Source organism: Filicampus tigris, chromosome 4 (assembly GCF_054856515.1).
Source record: "Filicampus tigris isolate MCC_2025a chromosome 4, RoL_Ftig_1.0, whole genome shotgun sequence".
Lineage (NCBI taxonomy): Eukaryota > Metazoa > Chordata > Actinopteri > Syngnathiformes > Syngnathidae > Filicampus > Filicampus tigris.
In genome coordinates, this window is record NC_141220.1 from 27,448,843 (window position 1) to 27,464,511 (window position 15,669).

Below are 15,669 nucleotides of genomic sequence, written 5' to 3' on the forward strand. Positions count from 1 at the left end.
AAGTGAAGAGGCAAGCGAGCGAGTCAGGAAATGTCTTCTTCAGCCTGGCAACATGTGTGCAAGTGTGTTTGAAAAGTCAGAAATGGGTGGAGGGGGTTCGGGATGGGTTTGGAGAGAGGGCGTCTCTCTCCTGGTCCCTCCCCAACCCGGCCCGGCCCAGCCCGGCCCTGCCCCTTCACACAGAGCAGTATCCTGGAGTAGGTCCCCAAAGTAGAAAGTCATTCGGGCCCCGGTGAATGGAGTGTGTCTAAGCAGAGACGCTGGAGGACTTAACTGGCAGCACTAAAAGATGAGAGCCTCGCAATCTGCCCTGGTGGGCGCCATCCTCACCCTGCTGATCCTCACTGACCCCAGCCATGGAGGTAAGGACCACGGCTAATAACTGCGCTTGCACCTCCCTCCCCTTTCCTCCATTCCACATCTGTTCCACGTTGGCAAAGACCCCCCCCCCCCCCCCCCGATGTTTGAATTCAGGTGTAAGTTTGTGATTTGAGCTCAAAGAATAACTTTGACTTTTTGCGGTCTTGTTCTCATTGCTAAGCATTTGGATGAAATTCAAAGTGTGCCTCTGGTCCAGACTCGGAGGTCTGTTTCCCATCCAGGGCGTTTGTGCACTTAACGTCTGCTTTGGCGCTCCCGAGAGTGTTTGCGTTGAGGCGGTGTTGTCAGATGTCAGCGGCGAGAGAGGTAGCTGGAAGGTGAGAAGATGAAGAAGGCGGCTATGAATTGCACTTTCACGGGGAGAGTGAACACTGCAGGGCCCGTTTTTTTGCATGTGTGGTGGGGGGGGGGGGGGGGGGGGATGAAAGTAAGAGTGCAGTGTGAGTTTTGACTGGGAGGCGGGGGTCCATACAATGGCTCCACAGTGCGCAGGCACAAGTCAGCCTCAGTACCTTTTTCCAATGTGACTTCCTCCACAGGGCGAGTACAGTTTGCGCAGGATGCCCAGCGTGAATGAGCAGGGACGTAGGGAGGTTATTTTCATGAGAATTCCCTTGAGACATTCATATATACATGTCTTGTATTCTGCTTTTTTCCCCTGTAGATTTTTTTCTAAATGATCACATCTGCATAACTTGGTCAGACTTTAGAATGTACGGTACAACCTGGAGTCTGTTCGACATCTGATTAGTTTTTAGGTTTTAAAACTGTTTTACCCAATGGAAACACGTTCCAGGGTGAAACTGTGACTATCATAAAATATTTATTCGCCATACAGCAAATTTTATTTATATTTATTTATTTACGTATTTGTTATTTTTTATTTAGTTATATTTGGAGATACAGGGCACCATTTTTGTGCCCAGTGCAAGTTTAGTGCGAGGTGCGGTCTAAATCTGCGCAGGGGCGGGCTGGACTGAGTTTTGGTATTTTGACAGGCACACGCAGTTAAAAATGGGTGTTTTGTGCCGTTTTGGACGTCACCACCGACAATTTGATTTGTTTTCATTTCATTTTTTTATGTTTCACACCTCAATCAAGGAGGTCTTTAACATAACCGACTGTTGTTAGCCATTCATTTTCAAATGGACTGCTCTACAAAAATATCTGGAAAAAGTAAAGTAAAGTAAATAATTATTTGTTGAGTGAAGTCTTCAAATGATAGTTATTTACTTGCATTCCGGAAAACGACTTTTAGCTTTAGTGCTCGAACGTTATGCTTGATTCATTTCTGCCTTCGTGGAAAAGTTCAGTGCTCAGCCACAAAATTGGCTTTGAAAAGTGGAAATGAAATTACTCAATCTGCTTCTAATTTACTTGTTAAGCTCTGTAACAATTTTGGGGTGTGTTAAACAACCGGCAAAGAGTAACCTTGACGATGGAAGTCCAGCCAAAGAAAAAGCCCAAAACGCAGGATTAACCAAGGGATGCTAAACTGAGTTTTTGTGCGGTACAAAAAAGCTTCATTTCAAGTCATGTGAGAACTTGAGTGGTATTTTTCCTGAATATTTGGGTCTTATTCCGAAATTCTGACTTTAGACACCCCCGCCCGTACAAGACTTTGTTTAGATCGGCATCATCAACTTCAACTTCAAGTGCCACCACACCGTTTCTCGGAGCGGGTATCCCATGACTTGGAATTCTGCACAATGTTTAAAACCGACATCTTCACCATACATTTCTGACCCATGAACGGCACCATGCTTCAAGTTTGTAGTCAGCAAAGCCGCAGTAAATTCCATTGCCCCCTCGTGCACTGTTTTGACCGCTTCGCACGTTGGTTGCATTTCTGTCCAGATTTCTTTCTTTTGTTTTAGAGGGTAAAAAAAAATCTGACAGCTGAAATGCTGTTAGCAGCTTAAGACTGTACTTATGTCAGAATTGGCAGGATGAGCGTTGAGCTTGGAGCGGTTGACCAACGCATTGTCTCTCGCGCCGTCCGTCAGTCCGGCAGTCCCGCGCCGCAAATTGCACTGCGCGATTACGCGCTGCGCAAAGCTCTCCGTCAACGTCTCTCTAATGCGTGAAGGCGTTGCGCATTCGCACACAGAGCGTCGCTTTGTTTCAGAGTTGACGCCCGGGCCGGAAAAAAAATGGAATCGATCCGTTAGCGCCGTGAAAACAGTCATCTGCCTTCGAGCTTGCTCGTTTACATCTGATGATAGGAGGGGAGACGCGATACAGTATACGCTACTGTACAGTGCTAACCATTGGTGGATGACAGAGGCCGATCCCTGCTGCAAATAGTGACAGATCGCGACTAATTTAATGTCACGATAACGTTTAGGATTGCTTACATAAAGTGGTATGAAAAAGTACAGTTCAGCTGTCTTTATATTCAGGCAGAGTGTTAATGTTCCAACTGTCACCTTCTACACTGCTACTTGGAGCGCTTTGAATTTTTTTTCCAGGTAACAAACAAAGACCCCAAAGCAGTTTAATACCATTTAAAACAAGTCTTACATAACCGTTAAAAATCAAAGGTTTAAGGATTATTTGATTATGAGAGCACATGTATATGCAGCGACGACTCTTCATAAGGCTAAATTTAGCGTCAATGTATGACTTCAACATACTTCACCAATTACGACTTCCCTATTAGTCAGAGCCGTGCCGCCAACTTGTATCATCTTAGCGTGTTACGGAAGAAAAAAAAAAAAGAGTACAGAAAAAACATATATGTGAATAGCACACCGCAACTAGGCGGGGGTTCATTGGACGTGCAGTTGCTAAACGGTTCACAAGCTTTTTTTTCCCCCACCAAAACCCAGATCAAATAATCCAAACGGCCTAACTAACAACTTTCTCCTCATCTACAGTAATTGTCTTCTGGACCAGATTCCTCCTGAACAGCTAATGTGGGCCAGATGTCCCACAGTCCCTGATTAGATTTAACCTTTGCTTGACAAAATCTCCGCCACCAGCTGTCAGGATGGCGAGTGAGAAAGTTCTGTCTCTTGCCGGTGTTTACATCTTCAAATGTCACAGGAGGTGTTCCACATGACGTCCACACATGCCAGAGCGGTCCCCAAGAAGCAAGCAATGGTCAATCTGCATCTGTTTACAGCGTCTTGGTTCAATCAGAAGCAGATTTTGAGCTTGGAAAAAAAAAAAAAAAAAAAAAAAAAAAAAAACGTGAACAGGAGCCCAGAGAGTCGTGTAATAACATTTTCCGTTCATTTTGTGCAGCGCTGCAACCCGCAACTTTTCCACAGTTTTATGTCCTCATGTTACTCCCTCCAAGGATGGACTAGACTATGGAATAAGCAGTGGCTCAGCAAAATGAAGGAACAAAATAGGATCGCTCTGGAGCTGATGTTGTTGAACATCTGTGCTTCCGCCTGTGACTTCACACTCAGTATCTTATTTTACCTGTCGAGATGAAGTATCACGACGCCAATCGAATAGAACAGAGACAACCACGGCAAAACAGGCTTCCCTGTTTTTTCTCCGGAGCGACTGATGCACATTGTATCGCATCTGTATCTGAAATTGGACATGGCATATCACAGGGCTCTGCAGCACGCCGTGGTTTTGGGGACTATTACGACTTTCCTTGAACTTAAGCGGTAACAAGGTTTGCAGAAAACTGCTGAGGTCGTTTCCTGATTGTAGATGGATAAAGTTGTGTCTGGTGATGTCTCTCTTGATCTAAAAAAAAAAAAAAAAAAAAAAAGTTTTTTTTTTTATATACCCGCTTGTGAACAACGACAAAGGTTTCTACATTTATTTCTCGATTGCAGTGAGAAATGGAGGTCTTCAGGGTTAACCATGGGTCCGACCACGGGTGAAGTGGTAGTGATGACGGATGGATCAATAGATGAATGAAGAGATGGATGGATCACAAGAGAGAGTTAGACGGCCGAATGGATTCATACAGTACGCTTGGAACAATGGCAAGAGCAGGGGTGCCCAAGTCCGGTCTTCGAGAGCCCCTATCCAGCCGGTTTTAGATGTCTCCCTCCTCCAACACATCTGATTCGAATGATCAGCAAGCGTAGCAAAAGCCTGATAACGATCCTGATCATTTGAATCAGGTGTGTTGGAAGAGGGAGACATCTAAAACAGGTTGGATTGGAGTTCTCAAAGACCGGACTTGCTTATGCCTGGACTGGAGGAATGGTTGGAAGGATAAACGGATGCATGAATAGGTGAAAAGATAGATGGACAAATGGTCAGAACAATGAATAAATGAATGCATGGTTGGCTCTATAGATGAAGGATGGATGGTGAATAGATGGGTGGATGGATGGATGGATGGGTTTCACAGTTACAATAAATGGATGGAAAGATGAATGAGCGATGAATACTGTAGCTAGAGAATGATTTGTTTGATGTGGGATGGCTGGACGGACAGTCGGACACATGGTCAGATATGTATAGATAAATGGTTTCTCGGATAGATGAATGGACGGACGTTGACCTGGATAGGGGACAGTTACGTTATCGGCGTGATGGATTTGAGATGAAAGGTTTCATAGATTGATTTTTATGGATGGGTAAAAAGATGGCTGATGACAGTTTGACCTTTAGCCTAATGCACCCGATGAATGGCGGGCTCCACAGGTGGATGGATTGATAGACGAATAAAACAAAAACGTTCATTGCATTCAACAGTACTCATGCAAAATGGCATCAGATTTTGACCTTAAAATGTAGGAGTGGTAAACGACCCACTTTCACTTCAGTAATTTAGTATGAAATTAGTCATTGAACACTACAATACAAGCATACAATGATGCAATCGCAAACCCGAACTAGAGAGATTGGATCCAGAGTGTGCCCTTTTGTTTCCCAGTGAGTTTAATGTCACTATGACAACATGGGAACAATAAATAAATATGGAATCTGCCGAGGCTCCGTGAAGCGTCTCTATACAAGGTCTCAGTGTGGCTGTCTCCATGCAGAAGACTAATAAGTCCAATATTTGCTTGATGATATTGATGAATTAGAGTTATTCTGGGGGGGGGGGGGGGGGGGGTGCGCTTGTCCACAGACACACTAGGTGACCCCCTGCTCACCTCATAGCCTAAACAAGCTAGTGTTGGAGGAAATCCAAACAGCAAAAATCAAGAGCATCCATAAATTTGCTGCATTCACAGCATGGAAGTGTATTTGAAAAAGACGGCGTGTCCAAAAGACGCGGTGCTCGCCGATTTCAAGGAATATTCTTCCAATTGTCCCCACTCCTTTCTTTCAGCTGCTTGAAATGGAACACCCAATCCAATTAATAGTTACCCCAGAAATTTAAGGGTGTAAATTGCAGTGGGTCGTGGCTTCATATTTTTATATTTAGAGGATAGTGTCGCGTCAGGGGCCTAAAGATAGCCGTCTGTTCCTATCACCAACCTTATACTGTACAGCTGTTGAATCGAGAGGTGCAATTTTATATACGTGACCTGAAGCAAGCGGGCGGCCAGCCTGCCAGGGTAGCGATTACACTCCTCGCATCCAATAATGGAAATGTTTGGGGATTTGCTTCGTGTAACAGGAATAACTGTTGTCAAAGTGTCCTTGAACGAGACGCAGGGCTGCTGCTGCTGCTGCTGCTCAGGCCCGCTCGATATCAGATAGCATCACTGAATTATGTGAACAAATATTCCTCAGATAGTGGCCATCCCGCTATTAGAAGCCGTGTCTTAATTTCGTCGCCGGGTGCACTTTGGACTATTAAACGTCTTCATCCCTTTCTCAATTGGTTTTCAATTCAATCGAATTTTGTCTTGATAGAATTTTGAATGACAATTGCCGTAGCGAGGGTCACTGGACAATGGGGGAAAACAAAACAAAAAAAAAAGACAGAAAACAGCAGTCTGAAACCTATGAGGTATGTTATCACATCAGTTGTCTTATCGCAAAACGGAGTATCTGGAGGTTAACGCGACAGACAAGCAAATTCTAAGTCGATGTTTGACATTGTGCAGTACAAGGCTCGCACGAAGGCCGTCCCCACGAAGGCTGATAAAAATGTGAGGTGACATCCAATAAATGGGCATAAAAATACATCTTGAAGTTACAGTCAACAGTTAGTCCACTTCTTACTGAATTAATATCCAAGCATTCAAATCGATATTGAATTTAATCACAACCTAAGGAATCAAAATCTCATTGAAACACAACCCAAAGAATCAAAACTGAAATCGTTCATCCATGTTCCGAGCTATGCCACTCACTTTTTTTCACCCAATCTGGCTTGCGTCCTTTTTCATTTGTTTTACTGATAAAACAGTTTAATATTATGAACAGACGCCTCGCCTCCCCGAGTAAAATGTTTGCGAAAACATCACAGCTCCTAGTTCGATCAACAGTATTTGCCCTCCGAAGTCGTTAGCCACGCGCAGAGACTGTCGTGCAGATGGAATGAGGCATTGTAGACAGTGTTTACTAAGCGTTATCTGGATTCCTTAAAAAAAAACTCCCAAGTATCTGTATACCTTAAGCTCATGATTAGCTTTAGCGATGCTGGTTGATATACAAAGAGAAAAACAAGCGGGGGTTCTCCAGGGCCTTTTAGAGGGTTAATCCAGCCCTGTCTTGGTTGTTCGTTTACGTTCCTTCCCCCCATCTGGCTGCTATGAACAATCCTGTTCCATATATTGGCCATTAACCGCGCGGTTGATTCCTGGTGGCCAAGGCGGAAGGAAAATAGATAAAACGTCGGAAGCAGAAATGGCAAAAAGCAAAGAGAAAGCCTTAGGAAAGCAGACTTTTGTCCCATTTGCAAATCACGGTTTATTCTCATTGAGATGCAGGATGATAAATAAAGCGGCGTCCGTCGCCCTGAGGACTCCTTGGCAGATGATCTTTCCCACATTGCTCCCGTTTTGACAGGCAGCTCGGCTTATATTTGAGGGCTGTGATCTGCTTAGCAGGGGCAAGCAGCCCACACACAGTCCTCATTTAGCCTTGGGGCGTGTGCACACAAAAAGGTTGCTGCACATAAACACAGACCACATTCTGCCCCCTCACTCGCGGAAGGTGAAAGGGCAACTCATCTTACGCCGCTGCGTTGTTTTAACTTCATCCACATCAATCAGATATAAGTCGACTGTGTTTATAGTGGCGGGACGGTGAGATTTTGGTCACTCCAGTGGCAATTTGGGACGTTAAATTGTTGATTAAAAAAAACGTGATCGCCTCGTAATTGCGGGGGAATTCCACGGATGCAGTTTGGAGTGCCACATTAGCAAAGCGGTGGCATTCCGACAGCTTGGGAACAAGGACTCATTAGACGCCTGCAGGGATAACCTAAATTGCTGCGCTGTTAGCCTTGCGGCGTAATAGCCTGGGTCATTTTTTGTCATAATCTAAATACAAAAATACCAAGGTGCTTCAAAACTGGATGAACCAGAATTTCCTTCAACTAATCCAAAACGAACCTGAGGCAACTGTTTTTGGCAATACAGAAATGAGGATTGCCGTTAGTAATGACCAAGTCCAAAACCTTGGTATGCTGATTGATTCGGACGCAACATTCAGCAGTCGCATCAAATCACTAAAACAGCCTTGTTCCAGCTGAGAAACATTTCCGGACTGAAGGCTTGCATGCTCCAAGCAGATCAGGAGAAACTTTGTCCTCTGCTTTTATCTCTTGATTATTGTAACGCTCGTCTGACTGGACTCCCTCGGAAGAACATCAAAGAGCTGCAACTCGTTTTCAGAACGATGCAGCTTGGGTTCTGACCAGAACAAAAAGAACATGTTACTCAAGTCCTAAGGTCTTTACACTGGCTCCCAGTCAGCTGTAGAATAGATTTTAAAATGATGCTACTGGTCTGTAAATCACTGAATGGTTTAGGTACTGAATACGTTAAAGAAATGGTCATTGAATATAAGCTCAGTAGGGTTCTAAGGTCTGCAGATTCGGGTCAATTAGTGGAGCCCAGAGTTCAAAGCAAACATGGTGAAGCGACATTTAGTTGTTGTGCTGCACGCAAATGGAATCAGCTGCCAACAGAAGTGCAGTCAGACCCAATTTTTTCTACATTAAGGTCCTTATTGATGATAGAATTTCTACCATCAATTTTGTCCGTGTACGTACTTTTCCTGACTAAAAGAGAGTTGACCTAAAATTCTTTAAAAGTCGGATTTTGCCTTTAAATGTTGTTTATGAGAAGCCTATTGTGTATGTAATACGCTAAATAGATAAAGAGCGCTGCCTTGCCTTGCCTTCATGTCTGTGTCGATCCTTCATCATCCAGGTCATGGTAATCCCCAAATGTTGAATCGAGGCAACTGGACCGATTGTTGCCGCAAATTTACCTGGCGCACCAACAAGCTGTGGTCTGTCACGTTGGAAATCAAAGTGGCAGGCTTACATCCGCCTTCCATAGACCAGCAAAGTCAATTGGCGTGTTTACTTCTGATAAGAGCTTTTTTTTTTTTTTTTAGCATCCATAATGGAAACGCCAGAGAAAATTCTCATTATCACACAACTGCCAAGTTTTCAATAAGAAGGAATTATGCATGACCAGATGTTCTGATACGGCCCTCTGTTGTGCTCTATTTATTTATTTTCCCCAAAATGAACAAAGAGTTCTGTTCTGTTTTTTGCTGCCTTTTTATCAATCACTGCAAATGAATTAAAATGATAAAAACAAAAAGGGACACTCCGCCTACCCTCATCCAAGGTCCGAGCTCATGACCTTAAGTCCGGTATCGCCCACATCGTCCGCGGCTAATTTAATCCAGACGTGGTTAACGGACGTCATTGCTGGGAACAATTTAACAACCTAATTAAGAAGTGAGGATGACATTTCAGAAACATGTTGCATGCAAGTCACAGGATGGACAGAATGGGGCTGAGTGTGGCCGGAAGGGACGAGATACAGCAAACGTCCATAAAGGGCGACTGCTCGGCCCGTCCAATCGTATCGGACTTGGACAGAATTCACACTGTCCGTTTAGCCGTGCCATCGGTTCACCACGCAACACCGCATTGTCGCCTGACCGTGTGCTTTATTTTTCGTCAGGGGGCAGTTATCATGAATAACAGGCGAGAGGAACGAGACGATGGCTAATTATATCACTGCATGCATGTGATCGACTTTTTGGACTGTGAGTTTTTTCAAGTAGTTGGATTTCTTTCTTTATTTTTTTTATTACTGTTTCTCACTATTCTTTTTATTTCGACAGTACACACTGGGCGGTGAGTAACTGGAGAGAGGAATGAGACCTTGATAATCACAAATGACCACGCTTTCCCTCAAAGGACCTTTCTCGCTATGTTAATGCTAATACAGAAATAATCCATTTATTTCCAGTAGTTCCATTGATTTCTATTGTGCGTCGTGGTTGCAATTATGAATAACTGACAAGAGAAGCAAGGTCTTGATGAATATATTAGTGCAGGGCTCACCAACCTTTTAGTGCAAAGGGCTACTTTTTGGCTGCTAAATTGTGTGGCGGGCTACCGGTTTGATACACACTTCTGAAATAACTGCTCAAATCACATAATCATATTATTCTTAGGGCTGGGCTTGATGTGAAGACACTGACCATGATCATTATTCCTCACAATAATTAGGAAATGGGTAAATACCAGTATGCAAGACGCTATTTCTATAAATCTCTTCCATTGTTTACGTTTTCAAATGGAACTGAATTTATTTGCATTGCACATGTCATGAGCACAGAGCAATTGAATTCACTTAACACTTACAAGCTGACCAAGAGACATAAGAGCGGCACCCCGATTTTCTTAGGTGAAGAAGGGGCAGAGGAAACAAACAAGTCGCAAACTATGCGCCTATAAGGGAGGGGCACAGTACGGGTTTGGAAAACAACGAACAAAAAAAAACTTATGTAACATTCCTAGAGAATCACAATGCTGAGCAAATCTCAAAGCTATTTTTAGAGCAGCCCCGCGAGCTACTCATGTTGTCCTTGAGGGCTACCGCGGGCACCACGTTGATGACTCCTGTATTAGTGCATGTGCATGGCCGCGCCTGCCAGGGACTTTAACTGCGAATCATTTCTGTAAGTTCAAATTTATTTCTATTGTGTATAACGGTTATCAATATACCAGGCATGAGGCGCAATCTTCGAAATCATGACACGTACATTTCAGGTGCAGATGTGTGCGACAAAGGATATCGTGGACTTTTATTTTGTTTGTCTATTTGGAATTTATGCTGATCTTGAGCATGCGCCTACTCGTGAAACGTAATGGACTTGAGGTTTTAAGGGGGCTCCAGTGTGATTCTGCGGGAAAAGCTGCACGACTCACAGGAAACCGAGTCATTGCCTGGCGTGTTTGGGGAAAAAAAAAAAAAGAAAAAGAAAAAAAAAAAGTCTCCAACATCTGGAGCTGTCTTGAGTTTGAAATTGTCCCTCTGCTTCTCTCTTACCTAATATAGGCAAAACTAGTAACACTGTGATGAAAGAAGGCCGTCTTATGGTGAATGTGTACAACTCAATGTTTAGCATGTCCTATTTAGCACGTGCATTCATTATGTCTACACTATAGAGACACATGGGAATGAACAATGTGTTCCCTCACATGTGAATGTGAGTCATTTCTTTAAACATAGCTTGCAGGAATCAATTTGGAAATGCAGGGACTCCCTCCAGGCCTCAGGCTGCATGAGTCACAATCACAAGACTGAGCCGCTTCCTCATGTGGCGGCATCTTGTAAACTTTGTCCCATGCTACATGTACATGCTAACTGGCTACTATGCTTGACTTATTGGACCAAATGTGCCACGGTCCGATATCGACATTGGCCCGATGGCCACCGCGGGATTGTGTCGGGCCGCCCGAAGTTCACTCGTGCCGGCCTGATCGGGCCACTGAAATACATCCTGTATATAATTTTGAAATGTATTAAGTATCGTTTTAAATCAGTGCCGGTTCTGGCAGGCCCACCACAATTTATCTCATGGTGGCCCACCCAAAAAGGCTTAATGTTGGAACGCTGCATGTCATACAATTTCAGAATTCAGTCAGCCTGTCTGAAAGTACAACGCAAGTGTAATTCTGTTCAGAGAACAAATTCACTTTTTATGTCTTTTTTTGTGCTATTTTGCGACACCAATCAAGACACAAAGTAGAAAGTGAAGGAAAAGAATATTGGTCTCATGACCTGAAATCGGAGAATTGCATCGTTAAAAACCAGAGGTGGGCATTCTGATGGATCGGTCCATCATTCTGTCACTGACAGACACCCGTTTTGACAGACACTCTTTAAAAATGACGGACTAAGCACTGGCGGAAGTGGATTATCGCCAGTCAGAGTAATCGTCGCTAACCGCGTCCATCAGTGACGGTTCGTCAGTTCGTCACTGACGGACACCATGCTGACGTTTTTTTTGTTTGTTTGTTTTTTCGGGGTGGGGCTACAGACTGACGGATTTAACTGACTGACCAACTGATGATTACAATTCAGGTCGTCACGAAAAATGACGGCCTGACAAATGACGGATGGGTACCCAGGCGGCCGACGGATGACCAATGACCGAGCAGCAAAATTCTGTAAAATGCCCACCTCTGGTTAAAACCGCTAGCAAGATTTAGCTGTTAAGCATTAAGTAATCACGCCTCAGGATCAGAATAGAATTCGACAGGGTTAGGGATCAAATTAAGGCTAAAAATAAACCGCTGTCAGTTTGGAAAGAGTGGAAAGGTTAGGAAAGGCGATACATGTTTGGGATTATGTACAGCACGCGCGTGCGAACGTTTTCTCCAGTTAACACGGGCATGAACGTTCGAGGGCGCGGTAGATGCCATCATGGCGTTTGCGACGGCTTCAAATAGCGAGGAGGAAATTACGTGTGCAGTCGCAACCGAAGGCGGGAAACAGCTGCACGGCGGAGCTGAGGCAACAACCTGGCTGCAGACAACAAACTCCTTGTGCAATCGCACGGAATATTTTGTGGCAACGCAGGCACAAAAAGGTTACAACGCACTTCTCGGCGTCTAAAGATGCTGGATAAAGCAGCACTGTCAGAAAAAAGACTATGAAGTGTCCAGTATTGGACTCAAAAGGTAATTGCGTCTTTTTATTGTGTGAGGGATGCAAGAGCAGAGACTTGTGTGGCAGCCTCACGATTCATTCGTTCATTTTGTCCTCACGAGGGTCACGTTTACTTTGGAGGAGAGGCGGCGTACCCCCTGGACTGGTCTTAGCCAATTGCAGAATTGGCTGGGACCAGTCCAGGGGGTACTCCGCCTCATATATTGACACACAACCACTCACACTCAGGCGAATGATTTTGAAAAACAATTTACTTTCGATTTTATTTTCCCTATCAATATTACGATTGCAATTTTAAATACGATCGTTTTTTTTTCAAGGCTGTCATCCCATGTTTTTAACCAAATGTCAAATGTGTTATACATAAATGTTTTGGTCTCATAATTTAAGCATACGCTAAAATAAAGTCAAATAAACCTCGACTTAATATGAAAGACAATTTATTTCTCTACTTCAGTTAGAGTTGTTCACTCAATAAACACTTTGGCCCCAGTGGCCAAGTTCTGCACACCAGAACGAGCTGCGATGAATTAATCATGATGCACAAAGTGTTTCATTCTTTACTTTCTATTCCGTTACTACTATGTGCTTGCATAAGGTACAATGTTCTAGGCTGCTATTTTCTTCATTAAAAACACATAAATTGTTTTGGGGATGTTGGAACGCATTACTGTAAGAACACGCCCGTTCATTAGTTGGCGCATCAGCCGGGACGGGCTCCAGCTCATGAATAGACTATTAACCGTGGCTAACTCATTCATACACTTGACGGTCAGGAACGTTACCCGCAATATTCCCCGTACGGCCAATAACGATATGACAAAAAGACGATAGCGATCACGATGCCATGTTATTTCCACTCCCATTATTTCTTACAGTCGAAAAAAATGTTTGCAACGGGATTGTGTTTGACCTTCCGCTGTACCTTTCAGTGAGACTGCATAATGCATGAATCTAGCGGCTGCACTGGAAACATACATGAGGGTTTGCCTGCGAGCTGACACTTTTGCTCACATCAGTGCCAGCGAGTCTATAGGGGGAGCTGTGTTCATTTATTCAGCAAAGGACGCTGCTGGAGCTCTCGCTTCGCGTGTCGGCGTCGGGCGAGGCGGCGCTCTTATCGTTACGTTTTAAGCGTGTTCCAGTCCAAGGCGACAAGGAGAGTGTGCGCGAGCGTGTGTGGCCGACTCTCGCGTTGGCTTGATGGGAAGTGTGGTCCAAACTTCACCTAAAATGGGATTATCTGGGATTAGATTCAATCTGGCGGACAAAGGCGTCCCTACAAATTTGTGGCATACAATCATTCCCCCCCTCTGCTGCCGGATGCAGGCGGCTTCAGATAACGGCAACGGACACGAATTCCATTCTCGCCATCGGCGTTGGAGATCTGGAAATCATATTTGGGTTTACGGCTTCAGTATGAGTTTGTTGTGAGAAATCACCAAGTCGTTCAATGTGCGGCTAATCCACAGCATAAATAATTTTGGGGTGGAAAGCAACGAAATAAGCGTGCTGGCGTTTTTAACGGGAAACTTGGAGAATGTAAATGGTTGTTTTGTCTTGCAATTGATAGGCCCCAGTACACGCGTGACCACAACGGTGATTCTTCTGTTACCGGTCCATCCACTATGCCACTTTATCGTCGTCTGAGAGTTGTGATCGGTTCACCGTTTGTCGCATAAAAGCCGATGATGGCCGATGATGTCACTCCTCGGCAGCTGAATGACTTCTCGGCTTTTGTCACTTGACTTGGCCGTCGGTGACGTGGTTTATGACGATTACGTTGACGGACAAAAATCCACTTCCGTCTGTGCTTGGTCCATCATTTTTGAAAAGTGTCACATCATTTGTCAGCAAAACGGGCGTCCGTCAGTGACTGACAGAATTCCCACCTCTGAAAACGCCAGTTGTAAGGTTAGGTGGGTTCTTATATATGTACACTCACACTCGTAAAACAGTGGGGTTAAAAATAACACAATTTGGGGTTAAAAAATGGACCGATCCACTAATTGGGTCAATTTGACTTCTGCTTCTTGTGTTGTTTTGTACAAAACAAAACAATTTGGGGATTGTTTTGTACAAAATTACCCATTTTGAGGGTTGAATTGTGCAAAAACAACCCAGAAAGTTGGGTCCAATTGACCCAAGTAGCGTATCCGTCTATATTTTGTTTTTAGACTGCACTTAAATCCTCACCAGTTAACAATCTTGGTCTCCTTTTGGAGCAGAACATAATATTTGACCATCATGTTACAAAACTTTGAGGTTTCATATTCATTTGTTCATACACAAATGAACATTAAGACTCACACTTGCAGTCATGGACAAGCATTTAGAAAGGGCCCCAGATTGAAGTGCTAGAAGTGCCACAGACACCTAACTCCTTAACGCCCTACTCCCAATATGTCACTGTGACGGTTGAAATTACAATAAAAGATTATTCATATTTCCTAAGTGGTAACAGTAGCAGACGTTTTCAGCTGCCAAATGTTATGGACTAAAATTGCCTACGCCCCAATTTTTTTATGACTCATGGACACTGGGCCCATATGCTAACAAAACATGATTCGATGTTAACTGGCAACTGGAAGAGAAAGTGAAGGCAGAACCGGACATCGGCTCAACATTCCTGAGCCTGCGGCCAGGCTGAGTTGGAGCCAAAAGAGCTGAATTATCTTTTCAGACGCTTCCAGTGGAAAGGGAATATATAACAGCTGCATAAAAGCATCCGCGGTTGCAGGATTGTGACTTCACCCGAGCCTGGTTTGTCCATAAACACGTCCTGATGTGAAGAAGGGAACTGTTATAGTCGTTTTCATTTAGCCGCCATTATTTAAGACCCCAAAAAAAAAAAAGTGTCAAGTTGCAGAAGGAAAGCGAGGTCAGCACGTTGGCGGTTACTGCGCAGCTACTTTTTAATTTCACTTCGGTCTTAATGATCACATTAAAGTCATTTATGAGCGTGTCAAGACTCATTTTAAGGGTTTTCATAGATCTACTGGACACTGATTGCGTAGTAGGTTCAGTTCCCACTCAGTGACGGTACGAATGTGAGCGGGAATTTAGCGGAGGTGGGCATTTTACTAAAGTTTGCCGGTCCGTCATCCGCCAATCGGCATTTCTTTCAAGCCGAACCAAACTGTAATCGTCCGTTGTTATTTTAACCACGCTTCCGTCAGTAAACATCAAAGGTCCGCCAGTCCCTCAATCATCAATCCGGAAAAAAAAAATAAAGGTCCTACGAATGAAAAAT

General features: G+C 44.0%; 1 protein-coding gene across 1 annotated transcript in view; it reads left to right on the forward strand.

The window, feature by feature from the left end:
• The first annotated feature begins 211 nt into the window (after positions 1-211).
• Positions 212-15,669, forward strand: part of cspg4 (chondroitin sulfate proteoglycan 4) — a 63,854-nt gene continuing 48,396 nt past the window's right edge. Inside the window, exon 1 of the mRNA XM_086029645.1 lies at positions 212-362. Coding sequence (XP_085885771.1) covers positions 290-362 — 73 coding nt within the window. The 5' untranslated portion in view covers positions 212-289. The remainder of the gene's footprint in view (positions 363-15,669) is intronic.